This window comes from Ruditapes philippinarum, unplaced genomic scaffold (genome assembly GCF_026571515.1).
Source record: "Ruditapes philippinarum isolate M1 unplaced genomic scaffold, ASM2657151v2 ctg40_1_1_1_1, whole genome shotgun sequence".
Taxonomy (NCBI): Eukaryota; Metazoa; Mollusca; class Bivalvia; order Venerida; family Veneridae; genus Ruditapes; species Ruditapes philippinarum.
In genome coordinates this window covers 72,923-89,563 of record NW_026863541.1, presented here as the reverse complement: position 1 = coordinate 89,563, position 16,641 = coordinate 72,923, and the positions used below count along the sequence as shown (strand labels likewise).

Below are 16,641 nucleotides of genomic sequence, written 5' to 3'. Positions count from 1 at the left end.
TTTATCTTTATAATGACAATATACAAGTAACCATGTCTGACAAGAGTTCTTTAATTTTTTTTTTCAATTTACTTATTCATTCATTTTTTCAACTGCAGTGCTTTCTTTTTTGGTCAAAATATTTGTATAGGGTACACGGCATGTTCTTCAGCCTAGAATATATATTTTTCACCTAAATCTTTTATTTTTGCCTTCCATAATTTTTCAGGAATAATAAATTTTTGATTACAGACATATGATATTCTATCTATCAAAGTGAAAAAAACTTGTTGGGTTTACAGTCACACTCACACTGGTCACTTAGGGATTTTCAAGTAGCTGTGGCAGACAGCCTCATCTTCTCCTCTGTGTTTAACTTCCAACATAATGAAGTATATTTTGTTTGTTTACACAACATAAAATTAAGCTCTTTTTATTTTATGATTGTCAAAACTATACAGGTATATTTAGTATGTCAGATATACTCTTATAGGAAATGAAATTAAACACTAGACTCTCTAAAAATAAGTATCATGGTCGACCATGATGTTGCTTATATTACTGTACAACCCTGCCCCCCCCCCCCATAAAAATAATAAGGTACATCAAATTTGCACATAATTATATCATTTTCAAAACCTTACCTCAACATTTTCTCCTTCAATTCGTTTCTTCTTGGGTAGAACTTTCAGACCCATCCATGACATCAGACGCAAGGCGGCCATTTTGTCACATGATGTCAGGTAACAACCAATCAGAGCCTCCATACAGTCAGCAATACTTTTATCAGGTAGACAGTGATGTAACTGTAAGCTGTAGGGAATAAAACTCAGCTGAACTTCACTTTTATCACCTTTCAGAAACTCCTCATCTTTCGCCTTTGAGATCTGATCTGCTTCATCCAGCTCTGTGAGAAATTTCTTCAGCTCCAGGTCTACTTCAGAATTTTTCCTTTTCAAATCATCACTGATACCATTTTGAGTGTCAAATAACTTCTGACTTGAGAAAACAGTGGAAGCAGTCTTATGAATTGATAAAGGAGCGACATAAACTTTAGGTACCGGCCCTTTCCTTTTATCGTCATTGATAACATACCCTGGAGGGAGCCAGTTCTCGTAGGGTTCAAACTTGGTTGAGATCATACATTCAGCAAGACCTTTTCTCTTTCCTAACCGATAAAGGTTATAATTACTAACTTGCTTACTTCTAAGGTAACTCAGCTTGCCTTCATGGATTCCTGGATATGAGCAATACAGGTACACAGTTATTGCATATTTGAGAAAAGAATCGCCAATGGTTTCCAGTCTTTCCAGACTGAAGAAGTCATTGGCATTTGACATAGTTAATGCTTGAAGTATCTCGCACGGACTTGGTCCAATGAACGTTGAGAGATCCATATCTTCATCTAGAGATATCAACGGCTCTGGACAAGTTTCCTCTTCAGCGTCAGTCTCTTTCTTTTCTATTACAAACTTCTCTATATTAGCAAATACATCAACTTCTTCAGCGATTTCAAAATTAACGGGATACATGTATCTTAGCTGATTGGGGAACTCAAGACCAAGAGAAAGATAATAGAGGATAGAAGTGTCCAGGGCTGTGCCATAAGCAGATGTATGGAGGACAGGAATATGAAGGGGGAAGTATAGAGCATATCTCTCTAGTTGTTCCTACAGGTTTTGTTTATTCATCTTTGACTATTTGAGTTTTTACTGTGTCACAAGAGATTTCAGTAGTTCTGCATTCTGTTTCAATTGCACCATTTTCTATTTTTGGTTTGGCTGAATCAATTAAACCATTTAACCCATTTAACCTGTTCTTACAAAGCTTTTCATTCATCTCATTACCCAAACATTTATCATTTTCTCTCAAAGTTTGATCACTGACTCTTGTTTTCCCATCATTGACAAGTCCATTTAACATAGATTGCTTTTCATGGCATTCATCTTCAATTTTCGATTCAGGATCAAGACTCTCTGATATGTTATCTTTTCTAATCTCCTCACCTGCAGCAGTTTTACAATCAGCTTTAAAAACAGAGTCTTCTTTAACAGTTTGGAATGTGTCTAATTTATTAGCTGTTTCACACACACTATCACAGTCTGCTTCAGTAATGTCTATGGCACTTTTTGAACATTTATTGCACCTTGTAATTTCATCATGAGATCTAGTGAGGCCTTGGTCCTTATCAGAACTATCTTCTAGATTCTTTAAATTGCACTTTTCTCCTATATCTACAGTTAATGTGTCTATAGATTTATCATCAGTGTCAGTCTTAGCACTGATATTATTTACACCCAACCCACATATACATGTTTCTGATTTGCTGTCTATCCCTTCAGCTGTTTCAGTTACTTGATTGTCATTTTTCTCCTTTTCTTTTGAACCATTCAAATTTATAACATCATCTTTATTATCATTTTGCGCCAGATCTCTGGCATTCCATTCCTCCTCATTTTCAGATTCCTTTGCTTCATCATCAACTGTTTTGAAATTTGTGTCTGTATTGTCAGTTAATGGTTTAAGATGCTCTGGACTAGTGTCAATTCCAAAATCTAACTTCGGAAACCTGTAATCCACTGGCAATTCTGAGATTCCAATTTTCGTTTCTGTGGCGATATGCTTCCTTATCTCTTCACCAAGCAGAAGGTAATTGACACGATACAAGATCGCCGGCAAGCAGACAGCTTTCCTCCAAAGTGAGGCTAGAAATACATGAATATCACACAGTTCTGGCACCAAAATCTGTTTCTGTTGCAGATTTTCGCGCCTCGCCTTTTTCGTCTCGGCACTGCTGGTAGGAAGAGGTACTCCTTTCTGGTTCATGTACCTGGGAATGAGTAGATTTAATCTGGCAGACGTGTGATCTACATCTAACAAAGGCTGCTCGGTGTTTGTAATTTTTAGCCCATACTTGGCGGAGTAGTAATCTTTGAATGTTTTATAAAGTTCAGGTGATGGGAATGGCGATACAGGGTTTAAATCAGATCTGATTTCTGCCACATAGAAATACTGGGGTTGATCAATGTTTCTATAGGACGGCATAACAACGGCATCCTCGAAATCCTCTGCATGAAACACAAATTCTTCTTCTGGTTGACGTTTTAATGGATTATTACTGGCCTCTACAACTTTCTCCGTGAATTGCCAGTCTACGTGTATTGCATCAACACCATCTGTAATTGTAAAAAGACATATATTTCAGCATGATTGTTAGAGAATATGATTTCCTTATTTTGAATCAAATTTGTGTTTCACTGGACAAAATACTTTACAAGAGTAAAATCACTGACCAAAGCAAATATAACTAAATGACAATATATTTTATATAGTCTTAAATTGAGTCTTGAAAAGTGTGATAAAGTTATCCTGTGGCAAGTTCCATAATATTTCTGTGATGCAGGTCTATGAATAACAATGAATTTAAGATATCCTTAATAAAATTGAAACAACATATCATTTACAATTGCTTTTCTTATTGTCTAATATTGCAATACTACTTTATTCACTAAGCAATAAAACGCACAGACATTCCTAAGGCTTGGATTTTTTCAACTTATACAATAACTCCAATAATCTTTTTCTATATATAGTGTGAAAATGAACTAAAACTTAAAATGCCAAAATTAATAAAATACTGTTGAAATACTTCCATTACCTTCTTTGTTCAATGGAACAACAAGAAAACCCATGGTACTACAGTCTGGGAAGAAATCCATCGGATCTTTCTCCAGTCTCAAAACATTAGAGAACAGAAACATGTGGAATATCTTCAGTTTATCCAGTTCTTCTTTCTTCAGAGCTACTTCCCTTGACAGAATGTTTATAGATACAGTGACCTCCCCTGATCTTGTAAACACTGGGAACATAGGCACCTGGAAATTAATAATTAATAAATTAATAAATTAATCAATATAAAGACTACTTAATTCATTAATTAATTAATTAATCAATATAAAGACAAAAGAAAATTCATTCTCAAAACTTCAAGCACCAATTATGCCAACAGGGACGGTAAAATTAATTGTCCGTATTGCTCAGGTCGTTCCACAGCCTGTATGGACAAGTGGAAATTTTCAGTAATTTACTTTTAAAATATCATACGGACAAGTTAAGAACTGATTAAGATAAAAAAACAACAAGTAAGTCAAAATCGGATTTTGCTGGCCCTGTTCCAAGGAAACTCGTATTTAATTTAGAAATATGAATGTCAATGTCTTTAAAGTTACGTGTCTATATTTACCAATGGTATAGTTTTAGTTGTCAATATTCCAAAGCATCTAGGAGTATCTTCAGGAGCATTTAGTTTTCTGCCCCGGGTATTTTGATCCTCAGTGATGGGCCCTGTCAGTACCATGTCTATAATATACAAGTAACATGCCGTATCCTCTACTGGCACCGTCTGCTGTAATGCTGTAGCTACCTGTAAATATAAGAACAATCAGTGATCACATGTTTTGCTCATGATAGCCATACCTCGGCAAAAAATCATTCAACGTAAAAATCTGTGTAATATGCTCAAGAATTTGAGCTATCGATCAATCCTGTAAAGTTGAATTAAAATTGCATTAGTGATATAACAGGAGTAGTCCTGATAAAATCATGAAAGGGCCAAAACTCTGACAAAAAATCAATGAACCAAAAAAGTTGAAGAGATGCACAACTAGATGACGGAAAAGTGATCCCTATATGTTGCCACTTCTCTGTAGAGGCGACAAAAATATGAAAACTTAAAGCAGCTCACATGTAAATTCATATAAAATTTCATGAATAAAGTGTATTATAAAAATTGTATAAATACAGTGTATTAAAAAAGTGTTCATTATACCAAAACTAATGTCTGGTGAACAAACAGATGTGATAATTTTTGAGATAGTATGTGTTCTGTGGACAGCGGACTCCACTTTTCTCAGTGCTATATGCCCAATATTCTATCTTGCTTTTATTTAACCATCCAGGTTAAATAAAAGCAAGATAGAATATTGGGCATGATTTGGCAAAAATAGTTCTAGCATGGTGTCCTTTTATCACAATAAACATATACACCAAGTATGAAGTGAAAAGCTTTCATAATTTCCGAGAAAATAAATTTTGAATAAAAAAGGTTAACCAAGCCAATGCCAACATGAGGGTCATTACAATAGTTTAAATTTTTATCTTCAAAAGTAGAGTTAAAAACACTAATCTTATATTATTTACTGGTTGTCATCAACACTCACCTTTTTACAATAATACTGTTTACGTTTGGTGGTTCCCGGCCTAGCCTCACCAAGCTGGTCCTCCTCCTCATCCCAGATATCATCATCTTCATCTCTCTCGAACATTTCCTTACCTACTGGCATCAAATTGTCATCTAACTCTCCTGTATAGCAAATGAAAGATTAAAACATTGAATAACTTCATATATAGCTAGTTATTGGTGAAACAGAAAAATTATTTCACTGGGATTTAGAGTCATTGTCAAGCCCAAACAGGGCTTCCTTCCATTAGTGGAAGTTTGGGAGTCATTTACTCCATAATTTTGGGTGATGACTTCCAAAATGTAATGCTTTTCCTTATTTACCTATATTTTATAATGTGACTTCCAATGTGACTGTCAGACATTTTGCAGTCTGACTTAAGTTTTGGAACTTAATGGAAGTCCCACTTAATGTGCCACTTGTAAGCATAAGCAGACCCTTGGTAGAATACAGTATTTAAACTCCAGTAAGCAAAGTACACAATTCTTCCTATAAAAATTCAGTGAGGAAGGAATTGCTGTTTTTGTTGTTGTTTTTGTTGTGTTCAGCTTGATAATCAATCCTTTGTTATTTTTATGATTATTTTGTGTGTATGTAAATCTTTTATAAACTGCATCAATTAAATGTCTCATATTGGTGCAGGACTTGGGGCTAAAGTACTTAAAAAAATCAAAAATCAAAATGATAGAGTAATACCTTGTTTATGAAGAATCTTACACATCTTTAATGCCACAGCTTGTTTTGCTTTCAGTTTTGTTCCCATTGGAACTCCCTGCAAATATAGTGCAGTTCAAAATTTAGGTTGATCAATCATTTTGTAACATTATTCCCAGACATTATCCACAAAACTAATCTAAATTTAGTCTCTAATACATTTTAATAGAAAATGTAAAAGGTCAACACACTTTTCTACATGAAATAAAGAACTTCAAATTATATTAATCATTTCAGTCAGTGAGGAAGAACCGATGGCATTGGACATATTGTCTTTAACAATATCTACAGGCAGATTTTAAGTTCTAAGACCTATCTCTCCATATATTAATATTATATCAATTACTCTAGCCTGAGAAGTAGTCCAACACAGTATACATCATATGGCAATTTTCCAGCTTTACTGCTGGAGGAAGACCTCAGGTGCCCCTCTGTTCATTATTTCAGACACAAACAGGTACCAAAGTAAAACCACCAATGTTCCTTAAGGCAACTGGATAGCTTTCTCACAAGTAATATCCAAACTGACCATGCCTTGTGTGACTCAAACCTTCAGCAGTGAGAGGCAAGTGGTTTGAAAGCAATGACTAAAAGCAAAAGATTGTTTGGGTAATTAGCCAGTAAGTGACTTTTTGGTGACTGTAACAAGGCGTCAAAATATAAAACTTATTGAGAAATTAGAAAAAAAGCATTTCCGGGGCATAATGGACCTTTAAGCTCTATGACTTTTTGTGTTTTCCTCAATTTTAAAAAATAATTATTTAAAATGACTCCTTAACTGAAGACTTTATATGAAGTCCGAGTGAAGATAACCTTTACAATCTCCTTTACTGAAGAGTTAATATAAAGTGAGAGTAAATATCTCCTTGACTTAAGAGTTAATATAAAGTCAGAGAGAAGATTACTATCTCCATTTAGTTTAGTGGAGAGTTGACTGGTTAGGGTGAGTTAAACTTTTACCTGAACTATCTCCTTCACTGGAGAGTTTATGGGAAGTCTGAGGGAAGCTATGAACATTTTCTTTCCATCTTGTTCGGTCTCTGTGACTGTACAAGCTGGTGTTAGATGAGTAAAGGCATCACTGGGAAGCTTTGCACAGTACCTGTAATATATATCATTTTCATCAGACTATTTTGGGTTAATAACTCCACGTCAATTGAAGCAGCATCAGGGTTATCATTTTTATCCAAGGCAACAGATGTGCCAATGAAAACAACCGATCTGGCAGAGGAACAAGGGAGATATTTTAATCTACAGGCTGAAAATACAACTGATTTTAACAGCATTTCAACCAAAGATAGATGATATAAATTGCTAATCTGTTAATAATGAAAACACTATGCATGCCTCCAAATTTATGCTAACTTTCATGAAAATCATTAAATGTATCAAAATATAAAATATTGTCAAGTGAACAAAGAAAGAGATTTACAATTGCAAATGGCACTTCGAATATGCAAACGTAGCTGTAACTGAAGGTTAAGTCCTTCTAAATTTTAATCTGAGTTAACTAGTTATTGCACTAAGGTGAAAATTAGTGTTTTTACTATTAACATCCTTAATATAGATATTTAGATTTACCTATTTACTAGCATAATGGAAGAGTCAAGTGTCACCTTGACATCACTCCAGCCTCCTGCCGGTATAAATGGCTCCACTAGTGTGTCACTTTCACACCCAGAGTCCTGGCTGGCCTCTTTTTCTGGTATTCTCCCACTTCTTCTAATCAATACCTTGAAAATTAGAATTGAGCCTTAAAAAACACCTTTTTTAAGATAAACCCCTTTTTGTCAGGTTTTACATTGCACCAATACAGTACAGGTCATAAGGTGACTTTCAAGGTTAATTGGTGGAAGATGACCTCAGGTGCCCTTACACATGCATTATATTAGGCCCAAAAAGTGCCTGAGTAGAACCACTTACATTCTGTAAGCTAGCTAAAGTTTTCTCACATGAACAAAATCCAAAGTCCTTGGTGGGATTGGAACCCACAGCAGTGAGGGCCAAATGGTTTGAAGTCAACAATCTTAACCACTCAGCCACAGACGCTCCTAAACCAATTTAAAGGTATATAATCTAAAATGAAAGAAGATTAACTTAATTCAGATGCTTAGCAATGTAACCATGAATGGAGATAATTTTGATTCAGTCACAATATTGTTATATACAAACAGATCATTTGATACAACATAAAACATAAGTCTTAGAACTGCCTTTTTTCAAGTTAAAAACAGTCTAAACAGTTAGCATATGTATCTTTATTATAATATGCTGCTACACTACTCTTGCTCTTATATATAGAAATGCATTCATAGTTTTCTTTTAATCTTATGTTTCATTTCACATATGTGTAAAATTTAATGTACAGTACCTAACATGCTTAATGCTGCAAAGTGACTGATGTCTTTACTATATATTATTATTATATAACAAATTGATAAATAGAGGCAGCAGGAACAATATAGTCATAAAAAGACTTTTATTCAGCTAAAGAAATAAAACTAAAGAAATTAATATATTTTTAACCTTTTCTATTTGATGATAGGTTTTAAGCTCTGACATAAACTGATCATAATGTTCTCCTTCTATCAGTATAATATATTCTGCATCCCTCGATCTAGCACGCCCCTGTTAAATTATAAACAAAATATATTTTAAAAGCCATATGTATATTATACATATACATAATTTTTTTTAAGGAAAATTATAATACTTTCACACAGGCTTCCTTTTTTATCTGTAGCAACAGATGCACCAAGGAAACAATGGATTTTGTCAAAGGTCAAGGGTAATATTTTAATATACAGTCTGAAAATACCAGCATTTTAACCGATGCTATGGATCACCATTCTGTTAATAATGAAAACCCTGTAACATAAAAACCATTTGTGTACCGGATTTGAGTTTTGTAACTGAAGACTGAGGCATAAAACATTCTGATGTATATCGATAAGATTTTACTGACTTCTGTTTCTCAACACTTCTAGTATGTTTTGGCTTTATAGTTTATGTTAGTAAACTGTTCATATAATGGTGAAATATCTCTATCGTCATTCATAAAATTCTTAAGGGAAAAATTCCAAGGTTTTTCATTATCTAAATTAAATTTACCTTTGAATGACTGTATGATTTGTATGTCTTCGGTACGTCAAATCTCACTACAAAGTTACACTTTGGAACGTCAACACCTTCCTCCAGAACATTTGTTGACACCAGCAGATTCAGTTCCTGCATTCGAAACTTTCTCAAAGTATCTTCCTGTTTCTTGTACAACTTTTCTTTCTTTGTGGATTTATTTCCCGTCAAATGACTGCTTTTCACAAAACAAAGTCCTTCGTCCCAGGCACACGCCTCTTCGATGAATTTATTCAGTGCGTAAGCCTCGTGTTGGTGATTAACAAACACTATACCACACAAGTTCCTCTCCTCTTCCAGCGAAAACGGATCAGATTTGTTTTCATCTTCAGGACTCACTTTTTTTATTGCGACATGTATTTGTTTTGAGCTTGGTGACCTATTTCCCCCATCATCTTCTTCATCATTCTCTGAGAAATCAGAATCATCGGACATGTCAGTATCACTACCAAGGTTTACTTCACCGTCACTATCCAAATCTTCACTAATGATAACAAAATCAGTCTGTGGCTTGTACTTTCGAAGTGAATCCATCAGCTCCGCTACTTTCGGAGTGGTGTATGTTAATAGATCGTCCAAGGAATATTCACACTGTTTAAAATGCTCTTCAAACACTTTTGACACCATGCGTAAATTTGTAGCACCGATTTTCAGAAACTTTTTATGCATTGGCACAAACTCTTTCTGTTTTTCAATCTTTTCAATTTGTGTGACAAGCAGATCCGCAAGACATGCTGCACACCAGGGACCGAGCTGTGACAAAATATTATGGCATTCAATCAAAGCAGCTTTTGCGATCAAGCACGGGTCTCGATTATCCAGATCCTCATTTATCACAATATTGCATTCTTCAAGAAATTCTATTGCATTTTCAAGTATATTGTACAATTCTACATTCAAACCAGTAGTGTCTTCATAGTCATTACATTCAATTATCCTTTCTGTCGGCTTAATTCCATATCGCTCTGGTATAACCAATGAAGAGGTTTCAGCCACAGACAGCAGGGACTTTTCCAAGGAGTCAATGAGATTGCTAAGAAGTTCAGGATTCTGAAACTTTCCGTCCAGTATATTGGAGGTCAGACCAAGAATACGAGGCCTATGACTTTCATTTGCGGACTTGTATATTTCCATTATATCTATGTAGGGGTGGGGTTTTAATACTAAATGACAGTTATCGAGAACGAGAAGATTTATTATTTCCATAGTAACTATGCCTTCTTTAAGTAAGCGAAGAAATTCTGTTCCAGTTAGTATGAATGCCTCTGACCTGAAAATATCATAAAACTAATGTCCAACAGGCTTTAAAGACATATTTCATACTTTATAAAGGATTAAAGTGTAATTAAATTGAAAAAAATCTTGCTTGACACCTGGTCAGAATAGAAAGTTTTTCAGTCATATCCTGGAAGGATATCACAACTAATACTTGATTCTGTACTAAATTTATCATCTCTAAATACCTGTCACCACAAGAAAAGACTTAATTCCGCATATATCTCAATTTAAAAGCAAAGTGTCAAAGTGCCTTCAAGTATATGTTGTTATACACAACATTATGCTTATGCAATCTCAATTGAGCTAAGGAGATAAAATCAATAAAGCTTAAACGTACTAGGATGTACTTTAATAATACTTAAAGTATTTCACCGACCATCTATCTGTGTATGAGTTAACATTTTTTTCTATACAATGAATAGTTTTCATTTGCAATGATTTTATTTTGCATCGTATTATGTTGCACCAACACATTAAAGGTTATATAGCGACTTTCAAACTTTATTGGTGGAGGAAGACCTCAGGTGCCCCTCTGTAAATTATTTCAGCGGGCCCCCCGAGTAGAACCACCGACTTTCTATAAGCTAGCAGGATTGAGACATTGTGTGCACTCACCTTGTGATTTCTGACCGCCATGTTTCATTTGACCATTCCGAGATACCATCTTCTTCAGTGTAGGCCTTAACCGTAAAATTGACCTGATGCTGTACCGCCACATTCCTATATCTTACATTGTCATCTACAGGAAAAAAATACAAAATTGTTTCCATTTAAATCTTTACCTAGCTGATATTCTGTAAAAAACTTGTCTTGGTTGGATAGTACATGTTCAATCTTAATACGAGCGATTTTGAAACACTAAAATTAGCAGACAACTTAAACGAAATTGGTCAGACGCCACAGATTGGAGGATGTCTAATCATTCTTTATTCACATACACAATTCATAAACCTTACTAGCACACAAAGGCTTTAAAATGTTTTCAATGAAAAGAACATAGAAATAGATCAATTAAAGCAGTAATTTACTTTTAAGTATAGTACTGGAAAACTTCTGTTTACTCAGTTATAATATAGTCATAGGTTGTTGCAATATAGTCTATGGTCATTAAAATAGAATAAAATGCATCTTAATGTGTTTCCATTGTATCTTGAAAATTGGTTTCCATAAGTCATATCATGATGTAAGATAAGCCTTTGACAAATTTTATCATTATTACTCTATCAAATTACTAGTATGTAAATTTCCTGTAACCTTCCCATTATTTCAAAACAAAATATGTAAATAGTTTAGACCAAAAGCTGTCATATCGCACAAGCTATTGTACCTGTATCTACAATGAAGAAAGTCCTTTTGCCATCTTCTGTCAGAGGCTTACGTATATCTTCAGCCATCTCTTTCATCAGCATGACAGCTATAAACATACGGCCAGTGGATGACCCCATACATACCACAGTGTTTCTTTCCAAGGCCGAGTCCAGTAACTCCACCTGAAATACAAAAAGTGTATATAAACATCAGTTTTTAAGGTTTTCCACATTGCAATGCTAGAAGATGTATTTAAAATTTTATACATTCACTGTAAGGAAAACTTAAGATGGTATCATGCCTCATCTTATCACATTATGTGAATAAATCTTTGAACTACCTTTTTAAAGTTTTTGCGTCAAAGTTTACTTGTACCCCTTTTTTAACAATAACTGTTGAATGGACAGCGTGCTGGACTATTCTCAGTGCTATACTGGGATCCTACATATTACTGGACAAAATATGAAGTTTTTTATCTGTAACTTTTATTTAAGATAATAAAAAAGAATGGAATTTAAACCAAATAACAGTGTCTATTCTAGGATTTGAAAAACAGGGGGGATTTTTTTCGAAAAGTCAAGACTTTATTACATTTGTTGATTTTTCCCTTCTTTCTCTATGTAAAATTTTCCCCCTGCCTCTGGAAAAATAGGGGGGGGGAATTCTCAAAAATAGGGGTGAATCCCCCATCCCCCCTCCAAGAATAGACACTGAAATAACTTTGGGTTCTAAATGCACATAAACATTCCTTTATCAAACATGAAATTAAACATTTGGCCGTAGAAATGTGATTTTAAAGTAGGGCATTATTAGAGAAAAAAAAATAGTGTAGACAACTCAATTCACCGGACATTGTTTTAAAAGTCATAAATTGAAATTAATCTTAAACTAATCAGCAAGGAAACTACAACTATTGAATGGCAAGGTTAAGATATTTGAAAAACCCAGTATGTCACTAGAAATAGACACGGCAGCCATGCCTATTATGAAGAGGCCAATATATAGGGTGTAATTGAAATTAACACTATTAACTCAATTAACGTTTTGATACTTCATGATCTTTAAACGTATGAAACATTTTGACATTCAAATGGAATTCTGTTCTTTGGCATACAGTTTCCTTTTGGTCATCATGATCATGTAGCATGTTACAAAAGTTTCCTCCCATGGGCGTAACCCGTTTCCTTATATGTCTTTTAATTTGCACTTCTTTGTTAAAGACAACAACGAGATACTGTTTGGACTAAATTTAAAATTACTTTTCATCATTAAAATATGTTACGATTGTCTCTTGAGGTAATGTTGAGAAGAATTAAAAGTAAAACCTATCTAAAATAACCCATTAAGGGTCTCCATATTCGGGCATGCACAGAACAGAATATTCTCCCCGATGACCAGGTCATGAAATAACTAGTAAACAAAAGGGCATATTAGTAGATAAAGAACTGAATCAACAAAATTTACCTGAGAGTGGTTTTGTTGTTATTTACTTTGAAATAGAAAGCGTGTGTACGATTCAGACTGTATGATTTTTTAATCGAAGCAAAAAGTAAAGCACTCTTGGGTAGTAATAGCTTTTGTCCGGTTAACTGATTGTCCGGTAAATATGTAGGATCCCAGTATAGAAAAATAAGAGCCTGGATAAATGAGATTTTCTAAGTGAGATGCTGATGCCTGTCGAGTTAAAAAACACCTATGCCAAAACAACCCTGTTGCAGTTCAAGTCTGTAACTTTTAGTATGTTCTACATTAAAATATAAAAGATTAAAATCATGTTCTTGTCCAATCCATGCAGGAGTTGATAATACATCTATAATTTAGCATATCAAAAGTTTTAACATACACTTTCCAGCTGTTAACTAGGTTGGTGCTTGACTATCAATCAATACTTCCATCATTTATATATAATATATATTATATGAAGATAAAGAATTCTTAAAGAAAGGTAAATGTGTAACATTTTATACTTTATAACCAAAGATTATACCTGGTATGTCCTAGGTGTGAATGTATCACGAGGTATGTCCTCATTTCTAAGATGTCTAGGCAGCCTTTTAGAAGTACTCCTACTACCCATCTGGAAAAAAGACATACATTAAGTGTTATATTACATGGCAGGTTTTTTCCTTGACCATTTTGATGACCAATATTGGATCATGATACCAATATCAAAATTTTTTTTCCCCTAATTTCAATGAGTAAATAAATAAATTAAGTAAAAGTATTGTCTTTTTGTATATCAATTTTGGGGGTTGGGTCATGTTCCTTAGTGTGAAGAAAAAACCCGCACAGGGCTGTATAGATTACTCCGATATAAGCATTTCAGACATTGACATTTACATGTATATCATTCGGGTATTCATTAGTTCCAAGATTGATATCACATGCATTTACTCTGATCTAAATAATTTGTTAAATTTGCATAGTGATAAATACCACTGTTTGGATCTTAAATAAATATCTATCAAATTTATTTTAAGACAAATATGGTTGAATAAAAGTTCATCAAGGGCCATAATTCAGTAAAAATTGATGTCAGTTACGAGACTAGGGTAGTGACCTTCCATTCTGATCCAGTAGACATTTGTTAAGTTTCACTTCATCAGAGTCCAGACATTGGTGAATACAAACTTTAACCACTTCCACTCTTCCAGGAAAGTTCACAAAAGACCATAATTCTGTCAAAATCCGTGTTAAGGGTTAGACCTCTAATAATGTCCTCCTATTATGATTCCAAATAAGAGTAGGAAGTAACAAGCAAATCTATATCTTTTATAGTGGTTGATGTGATGTACATGATGTTGCTTGTAAAAATTGAACCAAAGGGTTAGTAGGATAGCCCAACTATTCTTTGAATAGTCAAGTTCAAAACTTTCAAAAGACTCAACCTTTTTGCTTTGGCCTCTATGACTATAATGTAACCTTGACCTTTTTGCTATCAAACTGGATCTTGTTTTTCATTCTGGTGAACATGTATGCCAAGAATTTTCACAATCTTTCAATGATATGATAAAGTCCTGGTTCTATAAATTATGGACTCAGCACAAAATAATATAGTCACCATATTTATTTTATGCAAATTTATTTTAGTTTGACTGTGTTGAAAGCTATAACCTTATTGAAACACTCTAAAATTTGTTCCTAGAACAAACCAGTGCAAAGTAATAAGTGTATAAAGTTTCTTGCTCACAGAAACAATGGTTGCCCCTGACAGGGTTTGAACCCACATGGTCAGCAATCCTTCGATTACTAGTCCAATGCATGAACTATTCGGCCACGCCACCACTCTCAGTCTCTTCCATATTTAGCCTCTGTGACTTTGAATTTGAGATAATGTATAACCCTGGGAGAGCAATATCATAGATTTCATAGACTTGTTATTCTTTGAATTGTAGTCCATGTTTCAAGTTGCCGCAAGTGGTACATGTAATTTCACTATTGTTATTTCAAAGGATAATGTGCATATTTTATAAAGCCACAATAAATATTTTACAAAATTTGAGGAAAAACATAAAACTGAAATTCAAAACTAGAACTCCGCGAGTCGAATGTGTAGCTTTGTGAACAATATAGTTTAGGAGAAATGGCCAGGACAAAAATGAAATATGAAAAATAACAAATGGCAACAAGAATTTGTAACAGAGTTACCAACGTCCCCGCCTCGGGGAAGTTTTATAGGAAGCATAAAATTGTGCTATTTTAAAAGATTGAGGTATGGATCAAAGGACTTTCAGTCCAAAATTATGATCAATGCTAGATCTGCAAATGCAACAATAAATTTATTAAAGAAATAAAATGAATGTTAAGCTTTGACCTCTTAGTGTGACCTTGACCTTGGAGGTAGGGGTCCAGGTGTTGTGCATGACATATCGTCTTATTATTGTAACTATTTGTACCAAGTATTTTCAAAATCCCTTGAACTATGAAGAAGTTATAGATGGGACACAAAATATACCCTCTAACAGACTATGTTAATCTTTGACCTCTACATGTGACCTTGACCTTGGAGGTAGGGACACTGGTGTTACACATGACATATCATCTTATCATTGTGACTATTTGTGCCAAGTATTTTCAAAATCCCTTGATCTATGAAGAAGTTATGGACAGGACACAAAATATACCATATAACAGACTCTGTTAACTTTTGACCTCTAAGTTTGACCTTGACCTTGGAGGTAGGGGTGCAGGTGTTGTACTTGACATATCGTCTTATTATTGTGACTATTTGTGCCAAGTTATTTCAAAATCCCTTGAATTATGAAGAAGTTCTAGATCAGACACAATATATACCCTTTAACAGACTATGTTAATTTTTGACCTCAAAATGTGACCTTGACCTTGGAGGTAGGGATGCAGGTGTTGAGCATGACACATCGTCTTAGTATAGTGACTATTTGTGCCAAGTATTTTCAAAATCCTTTGATATATGAAAAAGTTATGGACCAGACACAAAATATACCCTATAACAGACTACGTTAATCTTTGACCTCCAAGTGTGACCTTGACCTTGGAGATAGGTGACAGATGGTTGCGCATGACACATCATCTCATTATTGTGAATAATTGTGGCAAGTATTTACAAAATCCCGTCAAAGATAAGAAAGTTATAGACCAGACACGACATATACCCTCAAATAGACAATGTTGACCTTGAATGAGCAAGTGCGACCTTGACCCTGGAGGTAGGGGTCTGGTTGTTGCGCATGACACATCGTCTTATTATAACAAACATTTGTGCCAAGTTATTTCAAATTCCTTTGATAAATGACAATTATGGCCCGACACAAAATAAACCCTGTAACAGACTATGTTAATCTTTGACCTCCAAGTGTGACCTTGACCTTGGAGGTAGGTGACCGGTTGTTGCACATGACACATCTACTCATTATGGCAAGTGGCAAGTATTTACAAAATCCCTTCAAAGATAAAAAGGTTTTGGACCGGACACCACATATACCTTCAAATAGACAATGTTGACCTTGAA

At 34.4% G+C, this 16,641-nt stretch overlaps 1 protein-coding gene across 1 annotated transcript in view; it reads right to left on the bottom strand.

Annotated features, from left to right (window-relative positions):
• LOC132722406 (endoribonuclease Dicer-like) overlaps positions 1–16,641 on the bottom strand; it is a 29,488-nt gene that overhangs the window by 12,348 nt on the left and 499 nt on the right. The window contains exons 2-14 of the mRNA XM_060706906.1: positions 13,642–13,731; positions 11,674–11,836; positions 10,962–11,085; positions 9,045–10,338; positions 8,460–8,561; positions 7,515–7,666; positions 6,894–7,035; positions 5,916–5,991; positions 5,199–5,341; positions 4,223–4,402; positions 3,638–3,854; positions 1,665–3,155; positions 624–1,576 (exon numbers count right to left, since the gene is read on the bottom strand). Coding sequence (XP_060562889.1) covers positions 624–1,576; positions 1,665–3,155; positions 3,638–3,854; positions 4,223–4,402; positions 5,199–5,341; positions 5,916–5,991; positions 6,894–7,035; positions 7,515–7,666; positions 8,460–8,561; positions 9,045–10,338; positions 10,962–11,085; positions 11,674–11,836; positions 13,642–13,731 — 5,127 coding nt within the window. The remainder of the gene's footprint in view (positions 1–623; positions 1,577–1,664; positions 3,156–3,637; positions 3,855–4,222; positions 4,403–5,198; positions 5,342–5,915; positions 5,992–6,893; positions 7,036–7,514; positions 7,667–8,459; positions 8,562–9,044; positions 10,339–10,961; positions 11,086–11,673; positions 11,837–13,641; positions 13,732–16,641) is intronic.